At 44.9% G+C, this 22,245-nt stretch overlaps 1 protein-coding gene across 1 annotated transcript; it reads left to right on the top strand.

Moving 5' to 3' along the window:
• The first annotated feature begins 1,580 nt into the window (after positions 1-1,580).
• Positions 1,581-21,560, top strand: KCNS2 (potassium voltage-gated channel modifier subfamily S member 2). The gene is made up of 3 exons (XM_065752838.1): positions 1,581-1,684; positions 7,430-7,512; positions 19,345-21,560. The coding sequence occupies exon 3, from the start codon at positions 19,382-19,384 to the stop codon at positions 20,813-20,815; it is 1,434 nt and encodes a 477-aa protein (XP_065608910.1). The 5' UTR covers positions 1,581-1,684; positions 7,430-7,512; positions 19,345-19,381; the 3' UTR covers positions 20,816-21,560.
• The last annotated feature ends 685 nt before the right edge of the window (positions 21,561-22,245 follow it).

Raw genomic sequence — 22,245 nt, 5'->3', positions numbered from 1 at the left:
GTGTCACAGATCAAAGTAAGGCAGGAACGTGGTGTTCAAAGGGAAGTGTTGGCAAATCATTTTTACTCTCCCAAATTATCCTTTAGGATATTTTCCAGGTAGAATTATACCTTTCTTCCCACAGATGCTTTCCCAGCTTGAGACCCAGTATACAGGTACAGGAGCTGAGAGAGGTCAAATATCTCTTCAGAAAGCAGAGAATAAGAAAGCAGATAATGAGATAGCAGAGAAAAATGAGAGTACTGAAAGGATCAAATTCTGCCCCTAAATGAAAAGGCCAGAAGAAATTGGCAAGATGTTGAGATATCTTTTTAATGGAAGTAAAAGATGCTTAATTTGTACTTCACAGCACCAATGGAATTCGGGGAAGTGAAATGTCTAACAGTGGAATGGAAACCTTACACAGCATTTCTCTTCTTTATCACAGGTCAATAACATTAATCCCCACGTGCCTGTCTTTCCTGCAAATCTCTATGATTCCCCCCATTGCCTTCTCTGTACCAGCTGCGTGGCTGAGCCACAGCAGCATCCTGCTGGGGAGTGACAATGGTAAGAGATGAGCTGCAATGCTTCCTGTTCCCTGATCCTGCCTTCAAAGTCCAGGTTGCTGCAGTCATAGTGCAGGTCTGCAGCGCAGGAGGGATATTGGCTCTGCTGGAGATGACATTCTAACCATGTGTATCTCCTTCCTGCTTCCACTGTCCCTGGTCAGTCACAATTTTTTTTTCAAAATTTGTCTATGACAATCTAATTCCTCTTGCTACAAATTCAAGACCTTCCTAAGTAGACAGATTAAGTATTTGCTGGTGGGAGGCAAATTAGAGCCAACATAGAATAATAACTGACTGGTCATCACAGCCCATATTTTACACTCTTAAGGGACTAAATTAGTAAGTACTCATGCAATGGGATTAATGCATTCCATATACAGTGAGGAGCATAGGGAAATTTCATGTTGGCACATTACATCCCACACCACCAGTGATGTTACATTTGCTTAAGACCATGAAAATCATCCCAGAGAGTTAATTAAGACTTATTTTTGCCCCCCAAATATGCAATCACTCATTTTTTATTGATTTAGAAAACAAAAAGATAAAGGGAATGAAGAACTAGCCTACAGCCAATCCTGAGTAAAGCCTCAGCTACAAAACACGCCATGAAAAATGGATGTAAGTTGGCTGGGAAATGCATGCTGTCATAGAGATTGAACACAGGCTGTGAGTCCATAAACAAAGAGGGATGAAAGATAAATATAAAGAGCCGATGGGAAAGTATCTGGGGCATGGATTGGTTGTGGGGAGGGGAGGGAGAGAGGGCTAGAAATCTGCTCTAAGTCTGGTTTTATTTAATGTCTATCTACGATCTGGAAGGAAGCAGTAAACACATTCATTCAATTTATATTTGATGTAATGACTCGTATGAATTAGAGAGGTGTTGTGTAAACCAATGGGGACAGACACAAAACACGAAGAAACCTAGACAGGCTGGAAATAACAAAGTGAGAGCCAAGTGGATGGGCAAAAGACAACGATCTGCAGGAGGAAGCGCAGCCTCAAGTGCAGATATGAAGCGGAGAAATGTGCTTAAAGGAGGAAGGCAGAGGATCCTAATAATGGCTGAGTCCAGCAAACTGGCTGTGAGCTTGTGGAACAGAGTCATCCCAAAGGAAGACAGAGGGTAAGTATCTGGACCTATTGATTTATGAGGAATTAAGTCAGTGAGATGAGTTTGGCTGCATGACAGCTGAGCAAAGAGATCAGAGAGCGCTGAGACATTAATGCTGAGACAATCTGCTGGAGGTGAGGAACCACGCCGCGGACTTCTATCTACTTGGACAGTGTAAACACCACAAAGAAGGAGGAGGACTGATTTATGTACTGGGGAGGAACAAGGGTCAGAAACAAGCTAAAAGAAAGATAGGCTGGTTCAGTAACAAGGTGAGCCGTGTAGCCTTGTGAAACAATGATCTGTGAAAGGGTCTGACTTTTCTTCTTTCTGAGTCCCTTAAAGCTAGACTACAGAAAGACACAAGAGAAAACAGGATTTTTGTCTTCGAAAGGATGAACAGAATGAGTATACAGGGACAGTCAGGGTGACCATAGTCCAGATTTATCTGCTGATGCATCTCATCTGTTGTAAAATTCAAAGAAGAGATGAGCTTTTCTGTCCCCTCAACTGCCTAGACAACATAGCTGTCTGGGAGGCAAAACCTGAGGACAACTACTGAGGATGCAAAGATGAGTGAGAGGCCAAGGAGCTGCCAGGAGGCACTGCTGAGGAAAAAGTAATGTTCAGATCAGGAACCTTAACAAGTCACAGCTCAGGGGCTGGAGCATTCACTGGGGACAGTGTAGACCTGAGCTCGTTCCCCTTTTCACCATGCTGAATTTGAACCCGCACCTCACAGCTCTTCGGAGAGCCCTAACCACTCAGCCTAGCAGAAGGAGTGGTGGTTACCATCCCTCCTGTTGATGCTTCTACTCCTTGTATCCCCTCAAGGGTTTACTGTGTTGCATGATGACGAACGAATATGATATTTTCACCATGCAGTAAGTAGACCACAGGTTTGGCTTGCAGTCCCAAGAAAACAAGCGTCATCATTCCTCAGTAGTGACTGCTCTAAAGCAGGGTTAGAGTAAGACATTCACACAGCCTTTTTTTCCAGAAGGGAGCAGACATGATAAAACTTCAAGAGAAAAAATAAAAAAGATAGGATGGCAGAGTAGACAGTTAACTTCCAACATGGCTGCTCAACACAGTACAGATTTGGATGGCTCTGGAAGCAGGATGAGAAGCTGACAATTAAGAGGAACTTGGCTGACAGGCATGCAGATGGCTCAGGAATTTAGGCAATCTGAGGGTAAAGTGAAAAGGGCAAAGGAATTTTGAATTCTAGTTTTGCTTACCGGGTAGGTTAATCTGGTACTAATATCTTACAGGATCATTGTTTTAAGGTATTAAACCTCTCATGTGCACCACAAGAATGTTCAGGATACACTGGAAAATTACCCTTCATTTAGATAAGTCCTTTCCCCAGACAAGAAGCATTGTAAAATGAGATCTCATGCTCCAGGGTGAAGGTAAGGAGAAGAGGAAAATGAAAGAATAAATGCATTGAAAATCATGTTTTCAACTGTAAGACGGTGGGAACAGACTTTCCAGCTGTCTGAAGAAGATAAGGACAGAAGTGAAAACGAGGAGCATTTTAATATATCACTGGTGACAGAAGCATTAGACTTGGCAACAAGCTGTATTTCCTAAATTAGACAAATAGTTAATGTTTTTGAAAAACTACACGAGGATGGAAGTAAATTTCTGAAGAAACAACCAATTACACCTCACTGCAGGGAGCTGGGAAGGACCCAAACTCCCCATTCTAGGAGCAAGGGAGGAGTCCCACCATACAGACTCACAAAAAGTGTTCAAACAATTCCCGCTTTGATTCTACTTATTATACGGGAGTAAAACAGCTGCCTTCAATTTTAATGAACAAATAGTCACCCACTATCTTCATTTCCCAGGAGGAATTGCTCATGCCCTCTACACACTGCTGCTAGAGTCACCAAATAACGCAATGGCAACTTCTGGCAGTCATCTAGTCAGTCTGTGCCCAAAGCAGAGTCAGTTGCCCCAGGTCATGTCCCATGAGGTTTAAATATTTCCAAGGATGGAGGCTCTGTATCATCTTTGTGCCAGTACTAGACCACCTTTGCACTGAAGAAGCTTTTTCTCAGTGGAATTTCCCATTTTCCAGTTTGTGCTCAGTGCCTCTAGTCCTTTCACTGGGCACCACTGAGAAGAGGTTGGTCCCATTGTCACATCCCCTCCTCAGATACCTATGCACATTGAAGAGCTTTCTACTCCAGGCTAAACAGTTCCATCTCAGTGCACCCCTGCACATTGGATGCTTGAGTCCCTTTAACACCTCCAAGGCTCTTCACTGGACACATTCTGATATGTCCGTGTCTCTTTTGTATTGGAGCCCAGAGCTGGACACAGCCCTCCAGGTATGTCGCGTGTGCCATGGAGAAACCTCCTGCTTCCCTGGGCAAGCAGGACAGGAGATTTCAGACAGCTACTGGAAAAGACTTCTTAATAGTGAGGAAAGTAAAGCAATGGAAAATTATGCAAAGAGACTGTGAAAATCCCATCACTTAAGCGAGTGCCTAAGAGGAATATATTAAGCCTAGAAGACGCCGATGTCAGGCAGGGAAGTGGATTAAATGAACTTTCAAAGTCTTTGCCACAGTTCTCAGCTAATTCACCATATGTAAATTGTGGCATCAGTATTTAAAAAAAAAAATCCTAAGAATGGCACCTAATCATCTGACACAGCACTGAAAAACAGCTACTTATTCCTCAAAAGGCATTTTATGCTCTTCTCCTCTGCAGGATCCTGGTGTTCCGCAAACACTGATAATTTATCTTCACGGGACTCCCGAAGATGAGGAGGGAATATGAACTTCCATGTTTACTCATGGCAGCTGAGGTGTACAAACATAAAAGTTGAAATTGTTGAAAGAAAAAGTAACTGTGGTTTCTCATTTGAGATGCTTAAGAACGGTGTTTCACTGTTGTGTTTTTTTTCAGGATCTACAACATATCTTCAAAGCACAGTTCCCATAATAGTGACTATTCACCCTGTTCCAGTTGTCAGGGTTTCCAGAAGAGCAGTTACCATCTGTGAAAATTTCTTAGTTCAGTGAGCAGCCCAGCATTTCATAGGAATGATGCTCAAGATAATAACAACAAAATCCATAATAGCAACAAAATCCAGTACCAGGACAACACTCAGTTTCCCAAACCACAGTACAATCCTTTCCTGTCTTGAAATCCTCCACCATCACCCTCCAAATTCCGGAGTTTCTGCAGTGAGGTAACCGTGATTCATCCCACAGCAGGTCCATCCTGTGCAGTGAAAAAAAAAAAAACCCCACAAAAAAAACCCCTCAGTCTGTGGCCATACAATTAGAAATGGGATGACAATGCACACAGTGGACCTGAATTATGGCAGCTTTAGTTCTGGCATGCTCTGTCTTGGCTTGACAGTCATGGTGTTCTTTTCTTATGGGTTTGCTCTTTTTATAGTTTCAAATAATTATTTAGGTTTTTACAAAAGCAAAGTGGAAAGATAAATTTCTTGTATGGAACCAGCTGATCCACAGCTGAGTAAACAGCAGAGCTGGAACTCTTATATCCTCTGCACATTTCATCAGGTCTATGGAGATATTCTGCCAGAGTTGCTAATAACAACACATTAAATACCATCCTCAGATGGTATTTGCATTTGCATATCTTCATACATGGTTTAAGCATTCCAGAAGAAAACAATGGTACATCCTCTTTTCTCAAAAAAAGATATTTCTCAAACAGATTTTTAACTCCTTCTGTCACTCCAGCTTCTTTCTCACAGGTTTTGTTACGTTTATAGCATAACAGCATGCTAACTATCCCCTAGTTATAATAAAATAAAGTCACATTGTTAAAAGTGGGTCACTTGGCTACATCTGTCTCCACTGATGCCAGGGACAAATAACCCACAGTGGACAGAAAATTTAGCCCTGAATCTGTGCATGGTTCCTATGCTGATTTCTGAACCTGAAGTAAAACTAAGAGCGTAGATTTCAGTCCCGATCTTCTACACATTTTACATACATTCAACAACATTAATTCCTGTATAGTTGTTTCTGGACAACTAACACCAGTGAGTACACTAGTAAGTAAAAATAGGTATATATAAATACATTTTATTATTTAAGTATGGCTGGTTTCCCATGTTAAAAAATCATACGTGATCTAATACTTATGTCTACATATGAAGACCCAATTAATTTCTTCTTGGCAGCATCTCTTGCCTCAAAAGTCATACAGAAACACTAATAAAACAATTAGATTTGAAGTACCTCTGACTGCTTAATAAATTCAGACCTGTAGACAGATGGGTCTTCCAGCTCTAAATATGTAGAATAACCGAACAAGCCTCATGCATTTCCCTGCAGACGAAAATAAGCTGGGGCTTGACGTATTGCCTTTAGGATGTAGAGGCAGGAATCACAGAATCAGTCACAGAAAATAAATGATATTATTATTAATAACACTCAGAAACCATGTGAAAGAAGACAAGATGAAAGCATGTGTTTAAGCATGCCAAATGTGTTTGGGATATCTTACATGCAGTTCACTGTCCTCAGATACACACTGGTTGGAATGTATCTAGTCTAGCTAGGCTGCACAGCAAAGCAGTACACTGGGAAGCCAGAACTTATCAGAGAATAAAAGGACATATTTTTGCCATGATTGGTGCTACTTACAACCCCAGTAACTTACAGCATAAGTAACATTAGATTTTTGCAGTTTCTTTCTTTCTAACAGCTAGGCAAAATCCCCAAATGACTCAAGTCAGAAAGAAGTTTTTGAGACAAGTTGAGGGCTGATGTAGGCTGTGAAACAGCAATGGCAGGCAAAGGGGCCAAAATCTGCTATCTTTCATAAGAATCAGTGATATGGCAGGAACATCAGTCCTTCACCAGAAGTAAATAAAGCACCAAAAATACCAAAATAATACCAAATTGGTGTTTGAATCACACCTATTTCTTATGCCCTCATAACTGATAACCATGCTATATATCAGTGTGCACGTTCCAGTTTTGTTGTACCACTAATGATGCTTGATCTGTAATTTATACTCACTGTTTGCTCAACAAAAGAACATAATGTGCCTAAGAGTCAAGAGGGCTGACACCTACCTGATACACTGAAATGCTCAGCTCACCACTACCATTTGCACTAATGTGTACTTGAGATTTTATAGTTGAATCTCACAGAATCACATAATAGCTGAGGCTGGCAGGCATCTCTAGGGAGTGTCTAATCAGTCTCTGCCCAGAGCAGGGTCAGGTCACCTAAGGAGCTAGGTCCAGTTTTGAGTAGCTGCAAAGATGGAGACTCAGAACCTCTCTGGGCAGCCTGTGCCAGTGATCAATCCACCGTTTTTTGAAAAGCTGATTTTATTTTTTTTTCTTTATTCTTAATGGAATTTCCTGTATTTCTGTTTGTGCCCGTTGCCATGTCTGATTCAACTTTCTTCACCCAATTTATACACATAGCTGAGATCCTCCTGAGCCTGCTCTCCCCTTGGCTGAGCAGCCCCTGCTCTGTTAGCCACTGCTCCTATGTCAGGTGCTCCAGTCCACTGAATGCCTCAATGGCCCTTCACTGAACTGGCTTCAGTAATGCCCATGACTCTTGCACTGCAGAGCCCAGTCCTGCCTGTCTGTTCCCCCTTGGAAGATCCTGCTGTGCTGTTCTGTTCTACTTCATCCTATTCCATATTCTCATTCTGCACCCACCCATATATAAAATGAACACTTTGGGAAACAGTTAGCTTCATTCACCTGTTTACTCTTTAATTCTTTCATAGGTAGAGAGTTGGACATCCTTCTGAAAATCGCTGGATGAAATATATTCCCTTGGAAAAGAGAAGGCCAAAGCAACATACTTGAATTGAAGGTAGGCTTTCCAGCTGCTTGTACTTGATCAGAAGTTAGTGGTCACAGCAGAGGGGTCACAGACATGTATTTCAGTATAGAACAGCAATTCAGGAACAGTTCTGGGAATGCATTCACACTGACTGAAAGTCCTGCCTGGTTTTATGCTTTCATCATCCAAATGAACCAGCTATCATGGAAAGGCCTCTCTGCCGGGTAATCCCATGTTCATTTGGCAATGTAGGTAAGCCCTTCATGTCTTGTTTCTTCTTCTGACCTATGCTTCTGGGCCAGCCTCCAGGAAAACCCCGTGTCCTGCGCAGAGAAGCCTCACCACATTTGTCCCTCCATCTTTCCAAGGTTGTGTCTCTAATACAAATCTACCCAGATTAACACAGGAATTTAGTGAGAGGAATTGGATATGTAGATAAGAGAAATTTTCCTGGCTTTGTTATTTGGCTACACTGCAATAAGAATACCTATCTAGAAAGCGTTTCCTGTTACTAAAGGCATCATTGAGGAATGTTTAATTCTTAGCAGAACTGCTGTACTTGTTCTACACAAACCAGATGATATAAATAAATAAACCATGAAATGTTCAGGGAAGACAAATCACCAGTCCATCAAAATGCCTGATAAATTAGTTCAACAGAATGGACTACAGGCATGTTCAATGAATCATCATCACCAAGAGTAAATAAATTCAGATTAAGTAAAACTTGATTGAATCATCTTGAAGTTTGGCACTTAACAAAATAGATCAGTCTGAAGTCGCACATTAGGAACACATAATCTCTTAAGATTTATGAGTGTTATTGCACACCACATATGTTTCTAGGTTACTGTTTGCCGTGTTGAGAACTGGATGCTCTCAGTGTACAAAGGTTTGCTCGCTATTATGTATTTTAACTCCATCCTCCTTGCTCCCCTCTTTGGGGTATAGAATAAACTTTTACAGTAGTAAACTTCCTCCTTACTTCCTCTCCTACAGACAAATTCCCACTTTCTCCCAGGCAGTTTTTGGTTCCATTTGATTATTCAGGGCTGTGTGCTGACACATCTGCAGCATGTTGTGATATAGCCAAAACATGAATGGGCTGCAAGCTGAACTCAGTCATTTGGGTTCAGCCATTGGAAAGAATCCTTTGCTTTTAAATTCGGTAACACAGTCCTCACACACTGGCCATGCTATTAATCTCTATCGGTAGCCGTATAATAGGAACAACACATGTTCATGGAAATCTTTTAAATAACAAATCAAGACAAGAAATAACTTGCCCGTTTTTTTTATCAGTAGTTACTTTTGTTCAGTGTTTGTATCATGGCAATGCCCAGAGGTCATGATCAACTTGGGAATCTAGATGTGCCGACTGCTATGGAGATGGGGCAAATTTAAAATATAAAGCAAAATTTGAATAGAAATTAAAACGTATTTAAAATTAAAACCCTTTACAAATCTCATGTCAGGTTCTTTTTTAGTGTAATAGCACAAGAAACCCAAATATCTTTTCATTTAAGGTTTTTATTTTGCTACAAATATTGTCTGGGAATAGAGTTTCTATTATCAGCCTTGTTATAATGAGCAACATAATATGCAGTTCAAGTACCAGACTAACACTGTGGGAGACAGAACTTGCTTTTCAGGTTGAAATAGAAATCATTTTACAGAACGCTTGAAAGAACCAACTAGGATTTACAGTGAGTGTTATGGGCTGTGGGTCGACATTGTCAGAAGCTGATATTTATAACCTGAGTGTCATCACACAGGCAAAAAAATTTCATGTCTTTATCCAAGCAGCAACGTGCATTTTTGTCTGGAAATACTGATCCTCCTCCATACCCCTAAACTACATCTTACTGAAGGAATTAATCTATTCAGTATTTATAGGGGAGCTATAAGAAAGAAGGGAACAGACCCTTTAGGGGGGTCTGTTGTGATAGGACAAGGAGAAATGGTTTCAAACTAGAAGAGGGGAGACTGTATGTAAGGAAGAAGTTTTTTACAACAAGGGTGGTGTGGCACTGGAACAGGTTGCCCAGAGAGGTGGTGGATGCCCCATCTCTGGAGATGTTCAGTGTCAGGGTGGATGGGGCTCTGAGCACCTGATGTCCCTGCTCATTGCAGGAGAGTTGGACTAGGTGACCCTTCAAATGTCCCTTCCAGCTCAAACGATTCTATGATTCTATAATTCTCTGGTTCTATGAAGTGACAGAGTCTTTGTAAGGGCCAAAGCTCTTTCCCAAGAGGACACAGTTAGAAATATGCTGAATTTTAAGTATATTTACTAGAGTCAATGTGTGCTCATTATAAATAGTTTTACAGCTATAGAAACAAGCAAAAATTAATAAAAGATTGTTTAAACTGAAGTCCTGTCCTAAAGGTTAAGAAACATTGCATGCAATAAATAGTGCATGCATACACACACATATACATAAATGCATACACATTAATACTATATCTTACATCACGACTCCACTCTGAAATAAGCAGAGTTTCTTGTGAAACACAAAAGTTACATTCAGCAATACTGAGAATGGAGAGCAGAATTTCACTGCTGCTCTCCCTCCCACCATACCTTGGCTGGCTGAGGTACATCTCGGCACAAATTTTGTTCAAGGAACTGCAGAGAAGCAATCTGTAAACATGAATCTGTGTCAAATTCTGTCTGGAAAACGTGGCACAAGGTGGGACTTCCAAAAGCAAACATTGCCAGTGCATGCACTTGGCAGAGGATATAGGGAAAAGTGGATGGAAGAACAAGGGACAGTAGAGCAAATTGGAAGGAAAGAAGAGCCTTCGTAAGAATGGAACAAGGGCCACCGCATCTCAGGCAGCTCTTATTTCCAGGCACAGCAGCAATACATCTGCTGTACTTGTGGCAGATTGTGTGAGTCACAAATAGGATTTCACAGTCAGCAGCAAACTTGTGAGCCATAAAACCCACTCCCTTCAATTACAAAGTGATCACCTCACAGGGATGCTGTAAGGCTTGATCAACTGATATTTATAGAGCACTTTGAGAACCTCAGATGAAAGTCACTATAAAAAGCTACAGATTTTTTATAACGTTCATAGGCCACCTGTTCAGACCAGAAGCATTCACTTTTAGCATCGCTTGAGCCAGCTACCAATCTGATATCTCCACGGGAATTTCCTAAAACAGATGTGGCTGTCACATTTAATCTCTCCTTTACTAGGAACTCTGAGAAAAAGAACTCCTGGAAAAGGAAATAAAATAAATTGCATTAAAACTGATGGCGAGAAGAAGCCCGTAATTCTGTTCCCACAGCTCATGGATTCTCCATCTGTACCTTTCAGAAAGCTGCCATAGTGACTAACTCCACTGGCTTCACAAATTAGACCTGACCTAGATTCGCTGAAGTCTTTGTTCAGCAGCTGGTTAGTGTAATATCCTGACTGCAGCAAAGTTCAGAATTGCTCCACAAAGCAGTGGGTTGAAAAGAAAAACAAACAAAATGGAATGCATGTTCCCTGTACTCACAACACGCTGGCCCACACTCCTCTTTGTACCCGATGAACGTCAGAGAGCGGAATGGTGAGGTTTAAATGGATGCTGTATCATGCTCTTGAAAAATGACTGCATTATTTGCTCTCAGTCTTTATTAATGAAAAAGCAAACCCCAGGAGTCCAAGAAAAAGCATAATTCTGAAGACCAGAATTGGTTATTATTAAGCATATTGTTAAATGCTTTGCAGAATTAAGGTTAAAAAAACGTGAAGTTTAAAATCTTGTTAGCTAAGGATAGAACAGTTCATGGGCTTTTTTATAAACTGATCTGAACCATATGAAACCCTTCAGAGCATGGATCAGGACTGGCATCCCTTCAGAATAAGGTTTCCCATGATGTTTTGGACTTTCTGCATTGTGTGTAGAAACTGAGCACAGATGTCCCAACATGTTTCAGAGACTGAAAACTTTTTGTTCCATGATAACAGTGGGAAACATTAATTAGATTCTTATTTAGTGATCTGTTTTCCTGGGTTTTGAGGGATAATTTCTTTTTCTTTTTGAGCTGGCTTCATCTTAGTTTAAATACAATCCAAAAAATACCAAAGTGAATCCAAAGGAAATATCTTCTTGATCCTTCATCCACCAATGAGAGATTCCTTAAGAACCAGAACGTGTTTGGAAAGATGTAAGAATGTGTAAACTCCCAATCACACCCTCAGATGGTCACATCAGACCTCTGAGATAAATTACAGCTCAAGCTGCATTGGAAATACCTTTCAGGAAAGGCACTACCACTGCACACAGATGCGCTGTTGCTGCGAAGAGTTCATTATCGTTATTGAAGAGGTGGAGCATGCTGTCCCAAAATGGTGACATAAGCATTAAGTATGCTATAGAAAAGTTCTTAAATTCCATTTGCTGTGTGGGCAGTTATTGCAGAATAAAAGTTTGAAGTTGATTACCTGCTTTCCACTGAGCAGAATTTTTTTTTCCAAAAAATGTCTATAGAAATCACAATAAGGCTCTGTGTGGCAGAACGTTTTTCTCTTTGTGTTTTGGTTTGTCACTAAAAGAGGAGAAATTGCTGAAGGCAGCTCTCCATCAGAGAAAGATATCTTGTAGGATGAGCGTAATGGTTACTTATCTCCTAAGCGGTGCCCTTCGAGGCTATGTGCTACAGGCAGTCCAAGGAGAGAGATCTGTCTTAAATTGCCAGATGGCAGATTTTGCACATGGTGGTTTATGAGGCAGTTAACTGGTCCAAAGGACACAAACTGGGAGGGAGTCCTCATAGCTGTCCTGGGGAGCTTCAGGAAGCCAGATCATTGCAATAAGCTTTTCACTCCTTTCCTTGGGCAGTACCGGGCAGTAAGAATGTACTTGTGCTGGGACCCTTCCTTTCATGCAGTTACTCCTTCAGCCTCACAATTTTGCTCTTTTCCTGGTGGAGTAGCTGGTACAACTGAAGTGAACTGTGGACACTGGAGGGCCTCATGAACTGCCTAAACTGATTAAAGAATTGGGACCAGGAACCACTGGCAGCAGTAGCACTTTTGGGGTTGTTACAAGCACATTCTGAAAGGGTCCGTGTGGTACTGGTGGATGGGAAGCTGGACATGAGCCAGCAATGTGCCATCATAGCCCAGAAAGTCAACTGTATCCTGGGATGCATCAAAAGAAGCGTGGTCAGCAGGGTGAGGGAGGTGAGCCTGCCCCAGGTGTGCAAGTCCTCAGTGCAGGAGAGGCATAGACCTGCTGGAGTGTGTCCAGGGGAGCCAGAAAAATGATCCAAGGGATGGAACAGAGCTCCTATGAGGACAGGCTGAGAGAGCTGGGGCTGTTCAGTCTGGAGGACAAAAGGCTCCCAGGAGATCTGAGAGCGGCCTTTCAGTATCTAAAGGGAAGCTACAGGAAAGAAGGGGACAAACTCTTTAGCAGGGTCTGTTGGGATAGAACAAGGGGAAATGATTTCAAGCTTAAGGAGGGTAGATTTAGGTTAGATATAAGAAAAAAGTCTTTAACAGTGAGGGTGATGGGGCACTGGAACATGTTGCCCAGAGATGTGGTGGATACCCCGTCCCTGGAGACTTTTAAGGCGAAGCTGATCAGGCCCTGGGCAACCTGATGTAGCTGTGCATTTCCCTGTTCATTGCAGGGGAGTTACATTAGATGACCTTTAAAGGTCACTTCCAACTCTAATGATTCTATGTATCTATGATTCTAATTTCAGTGTTGTTAATAGTTATTTGAAACACAGAATGATCTAAGGCATCCATAATTCCAAACACACAGAAGAAGAGTCAGGAATTGCTAAGAAATATATAATCCTGATACCTGTGGCAGGCAAGGGTGACAACACTGGAGATGTCCCAACATCCCAGCACCAAACAAGCCTGACCTGAAGCTCACTGGCCTGTATATGGAGCTGTGTGCAGAGCTGCATGGCCCTGGGCTGCTCCAGGGTGCTAGGAGAGCTGTTGTGATTGGGTCATTTCACTACAGAGGTTTCTCCTGCCCTCCTGTATGCTGCTTTCATAATCAACATCAGTTTTCCACCTGCACTGAAACAGATTTAATTTAGGAGAGGTTTTCTCATAGTTGTGCTTCTAGAGTAAATTGTTTCCAAGCAAGGACTGCTCTCTCTTGTTGTATTCAGCTTGTTTTCTTTATTCAAGATGGAGATTCCTATGCCACAGGTATATATGTAGATAGATGATAGATAGATAGATAGATAGATAGATAGATAGATAGATAGATAGATAGATAGATAGATAGATGGATAGATAGATAGATACAAATGACCTCAAATATTCTTGCTATAGTAAAGAGCTTTTTCTCACTTGCTTAGAACAAGTCACATTTTCACAATCTTCATCAAATATTCACAGAAAAAAGAATGGAGGCAGAATGCTGCTTGTAGGCAAGCTCTCAGCAAGAGCAGATCATCTGGGAGCATACCACTTGCCCAGGGGGTCTGTGCTGTTGCTGTATTTCCTCTGTCTTTGTCTTCTAGGAATACATAAGTCTGAGAAATGTAAGGAAAGAAATGTGAGGGTAGGTTCCAAATGCAGGTGGAATGGCCTTTGTATGCTCCATGTTAGCTGTCTGATAGCACAGAACTAGGCTTTATAGTCGCAGTTTAAAGCCAACAGCCTTAACCTGCATCCAAGCAAGATTTTCTTTCTCCCTGCTTCCATTCAGCTCAGTGTCAGAGGTTGGCCTATTGCTGACAGTACTGGTGTCACAGGGAAGGCAGCAGCTGGACGGCATTAGCTCACCATCTTAAATCCAAATTGCACTCCTTGAAAACCCTTCATCCCTGTTGCTTATTGCTACTGGAAGTGCTTTAAAAATCCCAAAGTACAGTCATGCACCTCCTATAACACAGAGCACCTGCAGTGCAGACTCCTACACCTGAGCTAGGTGTAGGAGTCCACTAGTAACCAGTGTGGCTCATTCAGAGCAGTTCGTTAAGGTGGAGCACCTAGTGCTAGGGCATAATGTGCATGCTGTAGGTGACTGAAAGGTTATATGGACTAGCTGAAGGCTGTGGACTGAATGCACGTTTGTGCTGGTGTGCATTAGAAATACTCTCATGTCTCGGCTTTTGCACCATTTTTACCTAGAAAGAATATGGGTCTCAGCCTTCGTGTAAACCAAGCCACAGTATTGGAGCTGGTCATCCCAAACGGAATGATCATGTAAGCAGACCCATTACAGGCTCCTCTCAGAGGGGTCTGTAGGGCTGGCTCATCCAATCCAGCTCAGACACCGGTGTTCAGTAGGGTGCTAAAGGTTGAAATTCTATGAGCTGTACTAAATGGGAACCAAGCTCAGAATGATCCTTTCTTGCACTCCATGAGTCTGCTATATGGTGATTTATTCAAGGAAGACAGTGCTGCTCATGGGGCCTGCTGAGGTCATTACCTTTGTGTGCTCCTTGCAGTGGAGCACCAGGTGCAGTGGAACAGTGGCTGAGCAGGTCAGCTCAAAACAGACTGCAGTCCTCACAGCAAAACTGTATTGGGATGTGTCACGCTGTCAGGTGGAACTCCCTCCCCAGTTTCATGTTGCAAATGCCACAGCAACTTACAGAGATCCTTCGCCTCCCAAGAAATCAGACATGTCAGGCAGGACACTTATGTAAGGAGCAGGTTCATGAGCAAATGGCACTGCTGTTTGCCTGGCGCCGAGGGAGGCACAACATCCTTCTTCCCAGCAGAGCTGGAAGGCCCTGCAGTTGGGCTGGCCTTGGCTTTCTCAGTTGGCAAAAGCTGGCCATGGGCAGTTGTGAGCTGTGAGACCTCACTGGTGGGAAGGTAAAGGCAAGGCACGTTGGGAACAGCCCTCTGCAGCACCTTCTGTCTGTCAGGTCCTGTCCAATTCTGGCTGTGCTCAGATCCCTTGTATAAACATCCAGAGGGGGAAGCAGGCTTTCTGAATTTGTTTAAATCCATTGTCAACTTATTCATTCTTTCTGACTTGGCAATATTCTGCAATAGACCTTTTCCAGTATTTAAATGAGCATTATCTGCAAAAATATTTTTGTTCTTCTGAACACATGCACCAGCTGGCCGCAGTCAGCGGTCGTGGTAGTAGGAATGTTGTCAGGAAAGCTTCGCTCCCAGCTGCCTGAGAGGTTTTGCAAAGAAAAACAGATCGTATCTATCGATCTTAAACTAACACATTAAGACTCCAGGATTTTCCAACCCATCTGGTGCAAAAGGAAGCGGTCAGCACGAATGTGAGTTTGAGTCTGGCTCCAGGCAAAGGGGGACCTTCCAGTAAGCATTACGTGCAGACTTTCCACCTCCAGCCTAATGAGGTTTGTGGCCTCAACTCCAAAGCAAACCTACCCACCAGTGGAAGTGCTGATTAAACAACTGAGCTGGGTCCAATATCCTCATTTAAATCCTATTCAATATTTCATTAATGCTGCAGATGCAGTACTAGCGGGAGAAGCAGATTCACTTCTCCCAAAGCTGGCAAGGCGTTGCAGACATCAGTGCCACATCCCCATCTGCACTGAGCTCAGGACAGTGTGGGACTGCCAATGGGGCCACAGGTGTTGTGTGGGGACATGGCCAACGCATACAGGTATGGCCATGGGAAGCACACTATAGCTGGTATGCACTCCTGGCCAGGCATGGGCACATAGTCCAGGTCTTTATATAGCACTGGCACTTTCTCATGCTCCTTAATTAACACGGTGCCATGTGAACCAGCGGAACAAACTCTGTACCTTTCAGTGGTCACAAAGCCACCAAGCACAGCCAGCATGCCCCATTAAGTTGGTTATTTGCAACATTGCCCTAAGGTGATATTAGTCACCCATCTGCCTCCCACTCCAACAGGCAATTCCCCAACAGCAGAAAAATGACGTGTCTGATTCCCTCTGGCAGACCAAATTGCCCTGGATTCCACCAGTGTTGGAGTGTCTGCAGCAATGTGCCCTGTGCTCACCACTGGAAAATGTAAAAGCACCGTGTCAGTGATCGTGCGTCCACGGAGCAGAGTGATGCCTTGCAGAAACATTCAGATGAGTTTTGGATTACTACCTTGGGTGCTAGAGGCAGTTTAACCTTATTAGCACAATGCAATTAGCCCTAATTACAGGAGCAGTTATATTGGACTTGGAGGAGTTATATCCTAATACAGTTATATTGTTTTGCTCTTTGAGTTATCTCTGATATCTCTGCAGAAACTTCACTGTGTCCTTTAATGAGAAAATAAAGATCCCAGGTTAGAGAGAGACCAGTGATTCTTCTGCAGTAAAGATAACAGAAATGGATAAATGCAATTCCCAAAACGAATATGAGGCTGCCTATAATTTTTTTTTAGACAAGCAGCTTAATGGGAAAGGAAAATGTACAAAAGCTTGAAAATCCTCTGAGCGTATCTCCGTTTCTTCCAAAGCAGCATTAGGGGAAAAAAATAAAAACCTAATTTAAGAATAAGGAAGAAAAGTAAAGAAAAATACATCTTCAAGAAATCTGCAATGTTCCAAGCCCCTGCTAAATATCCAGGATGGTGCAGACCTGGTGAAAGCTCACTGCACGATGCACTGACGGCAGCAGCTCATCATTCCTCACAACGTCACTGAGGAACACGAGTTAATTTTGTTCTGCCCTGGGAATTCTGAGGGGCCTCCAGACAGAAAGCCCAGCACGGGTGTCCCCAGCTGTGTCCTGCCACCCCTGCCCTGGGCACCGAGAGTAAGATTGTCTCAGGGGTGGGTCCGTCAGCCCTGAGACAACCGGGCTGTCACAGGCTGCGATGGGAGCTGCTGCTCTGGAGGTGGGTGGGACACGCAGGGTGTCCATAGGGAAAAGGGAGATTATAGGACAGACTTCCTCCAACACCTTTGCAGCAGGAGAGCTGAGCAAGAGCAAGGCTCAAGTGGATTGTTCAGTGCGGAGAAGAGGAGGCTCAGGGGTGACCTTATCATTCTCTACAACTATCTGGTGAGAGGTTGTGGTGAGGTGAGGGTCAGCCTCTTCTCCCATGGAACCAGCGGGAGGACTAGAGGGAACAGCCTCAAATGGCGCCGGGGGAGATTCAGGTTGGACATTAGGAAGTAATTGTTCTCCGAGGGAGTTGCCAGGCACTGTAACGGGCTGCCCAGCAAGATGGTGGAGTCGCTGTCCGTGGAGGTGTTCAAGAAATGTTTAGATGTTGTACTGAGGGATGTGGTTTAGTAAGAAATATTGGTGGTAGGTGGTCAGTTGAACGGGTCTTGTAGGTTTTTTCTAACCTTGGCGATTGTAAGATTGTATGATTCGAAGAGAAGAAGAGCATCTGGAGAAAAAAACACACCCAGCGGGCTGCAGAGCTGTGGCCCATGAGCAACACTGTGGGTATGTCCCAGGAGGTGCAGGGGCTCCAGCCACTCAGCACCAGTGTAGGTGGGATCTGGTGGGGTGGTCACAGTGCCCCAGTGGGAAGCCTGAGCAGGACCTGAAGACCCGGCTGCTGGCGGGCAGCAGGGCTGACTTATCACAGGCTCGTATTAAGGAATGGCTTAGATTGGAAAGGGACCTGCAAGGTCACCTAATTCCAACCCCCTGCCGTGAGCAGGGTCGTGTGAGGAGCAAGCTGCGGGGTGCTGGGGGCTGGAGGAAACAGGTGAGGAGCATCACAGCCCGCATCACCCCCGCAGCCCCGCCAGGTGCGGAGCCCCCGCAGCCGGGAGCGGCCAGGGCGGGCGGTGTCGGGGCTGGAAGGCGGCGGGCGAGCTCCCGGCCTGGGTGTGCCGCGCCCTGAGCTGCCACCGCCCCCGAACGCCGGCGGCACGGCACCTCCCGCGGGAACCTCGGCCTCGTGTCGGGCTCGGCGGGAGAAAGGACACCTCCCCGCAGCGCGGGCGGAGGAGCCGCCGTCGGCGGCCCCGCGGTTAGCCGTTATCCCGCGCTCGAGGTCGGACCCTACGACCGGGCAGGTGCGCGGCCGCCGGGACGGCGTAGGGCAGCCCGGGAGCACGCTGCCCCGCCGGCCGCGGGTGGGGTCCCCGCCCGGAGCGACTCCGCGGATCCCCCCACCTCCCGGCGGGGGAGGCGTCCCGAGGCGGGCGGGGAGCCGCCGTCTCCCGGTGCGCGGGGGCAGCTGCTCCACGAGCCGCCCCCCCCCCGCACCCCACACACCCGGCCCCGCGCAGGCGGCGGAGCTCCGAGGGGAGCGCGGCCCCGCGGGGGTCGTCGCCATGACGAGCGCGTGTGCCGCCGGCCGCCGCCGCTGAGCCGCCGCTGTCCCTTCAGCACCGCGGCCCGCAGGCAGCGGAGCGAGGCGGCGGCGCGGCCCCAAGGCGGCGGGGATGGCGGCGCGGAGCCGGCGGCCGGCCGGGCGCTGAGAGCAGGTAGGGGACCGCCGCCCGGGGAAGGGTCCCGGAGAGGGGGAAAGGACCGGGAGGATGGAGGGCAAGGGTGGGGGGGAGGTGGGATGGGGGAGAACGGGAGCGGGGAGCCGGAGGAGAGGGGTGGGAGAGGAGGTACGGCTGGAACAAAGAAGCAGCAGCGGTGTGTGCAGTAGGGAGGGGGAGAGAAAAAAAGGGGAAAGAGAGGAAAGGGGGGAAAAAGGGAGACGGAGAGATAAGGGGGGGGGGAGAAGGAAAGAAAAGGAAAGAGAGATGGAGAGAAAAATGAGAGAGAGAGCAGAGAGGAAAAGAAAGAAAGAGAAAGGAAGAGATGAAAGGAAAAATAATGGAAAGGAAGAGAGACAGAAAGGAAAAGAGAGAGACAAAGAAAAGGAAGGAAAGGAGAAAGAAAGTAAGAAAGAATGAAAGAGAAAGAAAAAAAGAAAGAAAGAAAAAGAAAAGGAGAATATCAGTAGATGAACATGCTTCAGATTTGCCCATTCTGCTGATGCTCTGTGCAATTGCATTCTAGGCTTTTATTTCTTACACACCTCTGGAAGGAGCTCACTATGACAGGGCAGAGCCTGAAGGCTTTAACCGAGGCGAATTTTGAAGACAATGAGATCAGCATCAACGTTGGAGGCTTTAAGAAAAAGATGAGATCCAACACATTATTAAGGTTCCCAGAGACCAGACTGGGCAAACTGCTGAGCTGCCACTCAAAGGAGTCAATCTTGGAGCTCTGCGATGACTACGATGACACCAAGAATGAGTTTTATTTTGACAGGAACCCTGAGCTCTTCCCCTACGTGCTCCACTTTTACAACACTGGCAAGCTCCATGTGATGGGCGAGCTCTGCGTGTTTTCTTTCAGCCAGGAGATTGAGTACTGGGGAATCAATGAGTTCTTTATAGACTCATGCTGCAGCTACAGCTACCATGGGAGGAAAATGGAGCCAGACCAAGAGAAATGGGAGGAACAAAGTGACCAGGAAAGCACCACATCTTCTTTTGATGAGATCTTGGCATTCTACAACGATGCCTCTAAATTTGACAAACAGCCCTTTGGAAACATCAGGAGGCAGCTCTGGCTTGCTCTGGATAATCCTGGCTACTCGGTCTTGAGCCGAATCTTCAGTGTGCTCTCCATCGTGGTGGTGCTGGGCTCCATCGTGACCATGTGCCTGAACAGCCTCTCAGATTTCCAGATCATTGACAGCAGCGGGACCCCTGAGGAAGACCCTCGCTTTGAAATCGTGGAGCACTTTGGTATTGCATGGTTCACTTTTGAACTGGTGGCGAGATTTGCAGTCGCTCCTGACTTTTTAAAATTTTTCCAGCATGCCCTGAATTTGATTGACCTAATGTCTATCCTACCATTTTATATTACCTTAATTGTCAACTTGGTGGTGGAAAGTAGTCCGACCTTGGCAAATTTAGGCAGGGTTGCACAAGTCCTGAGGCTCATGAGGATCTTTCGCATCTTAAAGCTTGCTAGGCACTCAACGGGTCTTAGGTCCCTCGGAGCCACCCTGAAGTACAGCTACAGAGAGGTAGGGCTCCTTTTACTCTACCTCTCTGTTGGCATCTCCATTTTCTCAGTAGTGGCCTACACCATTGAAAAAGAAGAGAACGAGGGGCTAGCCACCATCCCTGCTTGCTGGTGGTGGGCCACTGTTAGCATGACCACAGTGGGCTATGGGGACGTTGTGCCGGGGAGCACTGCTGGCAAGCTGACGGCATCTGCATGCATCCTAGCTGGCATCCTGGTGGTAGTGCTTCCCATTACACTGATCTTCAACAAATTTTCCCACTTTTATAGGCGTCAGAAGCAGTTAGAGAGTGCCATGAGGAGCTGTGATTTTGGAGATGGCATGAAAGAAGTTCCGTCAGTCAACTTAAGGGACTATTACGCCTATAAAGTGAAATCCCTTATGGCTAGCCTTACCAATATGAGCAGGAGTACCCCCAGTGAGCTGAGCCTGAATGATTCACTGCATTAGTGTACAAGTCTGACAGCAGTTTGCATGAGAGCTATCAAGAGCTATGTTTATAAATGTTTTCCTATTTGTCATCCTTTTTTTTTGTTTGTTTCCTAGAGGATAATGTTGCTGACACTGCACTAACTTTGCACTTGAGAAACTAAAGAAATTTATATTCCGAGTTGACAGTTTGCACATTCTCTTCCTGTTGCATAGGCACCGAATGCTGACTTTTCCATCCGAATGTTCCCACTCCCCTGACATTAGTGCTAGCAGTATAGTGATGATTTGTTACTTTGTGCATTTCCTCATTTGAGCAGAGAAATGAACATACCCAAATGGAATAAAAACTCTCAGCTGTGAAACTAATGATGAACAAAGCCCCCGTCACCTGTACCGTTATCTGTAGCAGTTCAGGACAATCTCCAGACAGATGTAAAACTTCCAATGCATTTTACAACTGTTTTTAAAAAATCACCTGTGAATCGCTGACAAGAGACTGTTCTTCTCTGTCTTTCTGACTGGTAATTCCAATTGTTACGTGTCCGAAAACACCTCCAAGCTTCATATTTCAATGGAAGTTGGCTTACTCTTAGGCGTGTGTTAAAAACTGAGCGTTCTTTTTTGGAAATGTTATGTCCAGTAGTATTTCTTTAGTGGTTCCTAAGCACAGGCCTACCTCTGTTTCCAAGACGAGGCCCTCCAGAGAAGCCCAGCCTTCATTGCTGGTGGCTGTGTGTTCCCAGGCTGCACTGCCACAAGCAGCTCGAGGTATGGAGGCCTTGGAGGCTTCTCAGGTTCCTGCTCTCGGAAGGGATGTGCACACAATGTGGTTCCAGTGAAACTAAAGATACTCTGTATTTCAGTCCATCCAAATGGTTCTGAGATTAGGCACACAAGGACGTGGGTTCTCAACGATTAGAAGCTCCAGTGGAAAATCTGGATTTGTTTAATGAAGAGAAATATTCCCACATGAACGGTGCAAGGCAGCATTTTAGGAACTGACATTCATATACTGCAAAAAGACTAATTATAAAGATGCCATATGTGACGCTGAGATACAGAGTCTAATTTTATCAGGAAAGCTTGAAAGCAGGTGTTGATGGCAGCCAATTCCATTACGCTTTCTGCCAAGGAAACTCTAAGGCAAAAAAAATAAATAAATAAAAAGCCCTGCAAGTCACATTTTCCCTCAGAAAGGAGCTCACAAGTTACAGCTGAGAAAGAGTGCAAGGGCCTAAGAAAAGAACAGATACAGAAAAAGAGCTTAATGCTGCATGCACTGTGGGCAGATCCTCCCACTGGTTCTGTGACGCAGCCGATGCAAACCCTCTCAAGGGCTGGCCTGTACTTTTATTTAAGAAAAGAGAGAGAGGGTTCTCAAGAGTAATCATGAATCTGCATAAACTTAGTGAGTGATCAGCCTTTTCCCTTATGTAACTGTTCCGAGA

Source organism: Cyrtonyx montezumae, unplaced genomic scaffold (assembly GCF_038088225.1).
Source record: "Cyrtonyx montezumae isolate F1298 unplaced genomic scaffold, pur_monq_1.0 scaffold_8, whole genome shotgun sequence".
Lineage (NCBI taxonomy): Eukaryota > Metazoa > Chordata > Aves > Galliformes > Odontophoridae > Cyrtonyx > Cyrtonyx montezumae.
This window is presented reverse-complemented; position numbering and strand designations above follow the sequence as displayed.

Coding starts and splice junctions, on each gene's coding strand:
- KCNS2 (XM_065752838.1), top strand. CDS start 19,382: ATGACAGGGCAGAGCCTGAAGGCTTTAACCGAGGCGAATTTTGAAGAC.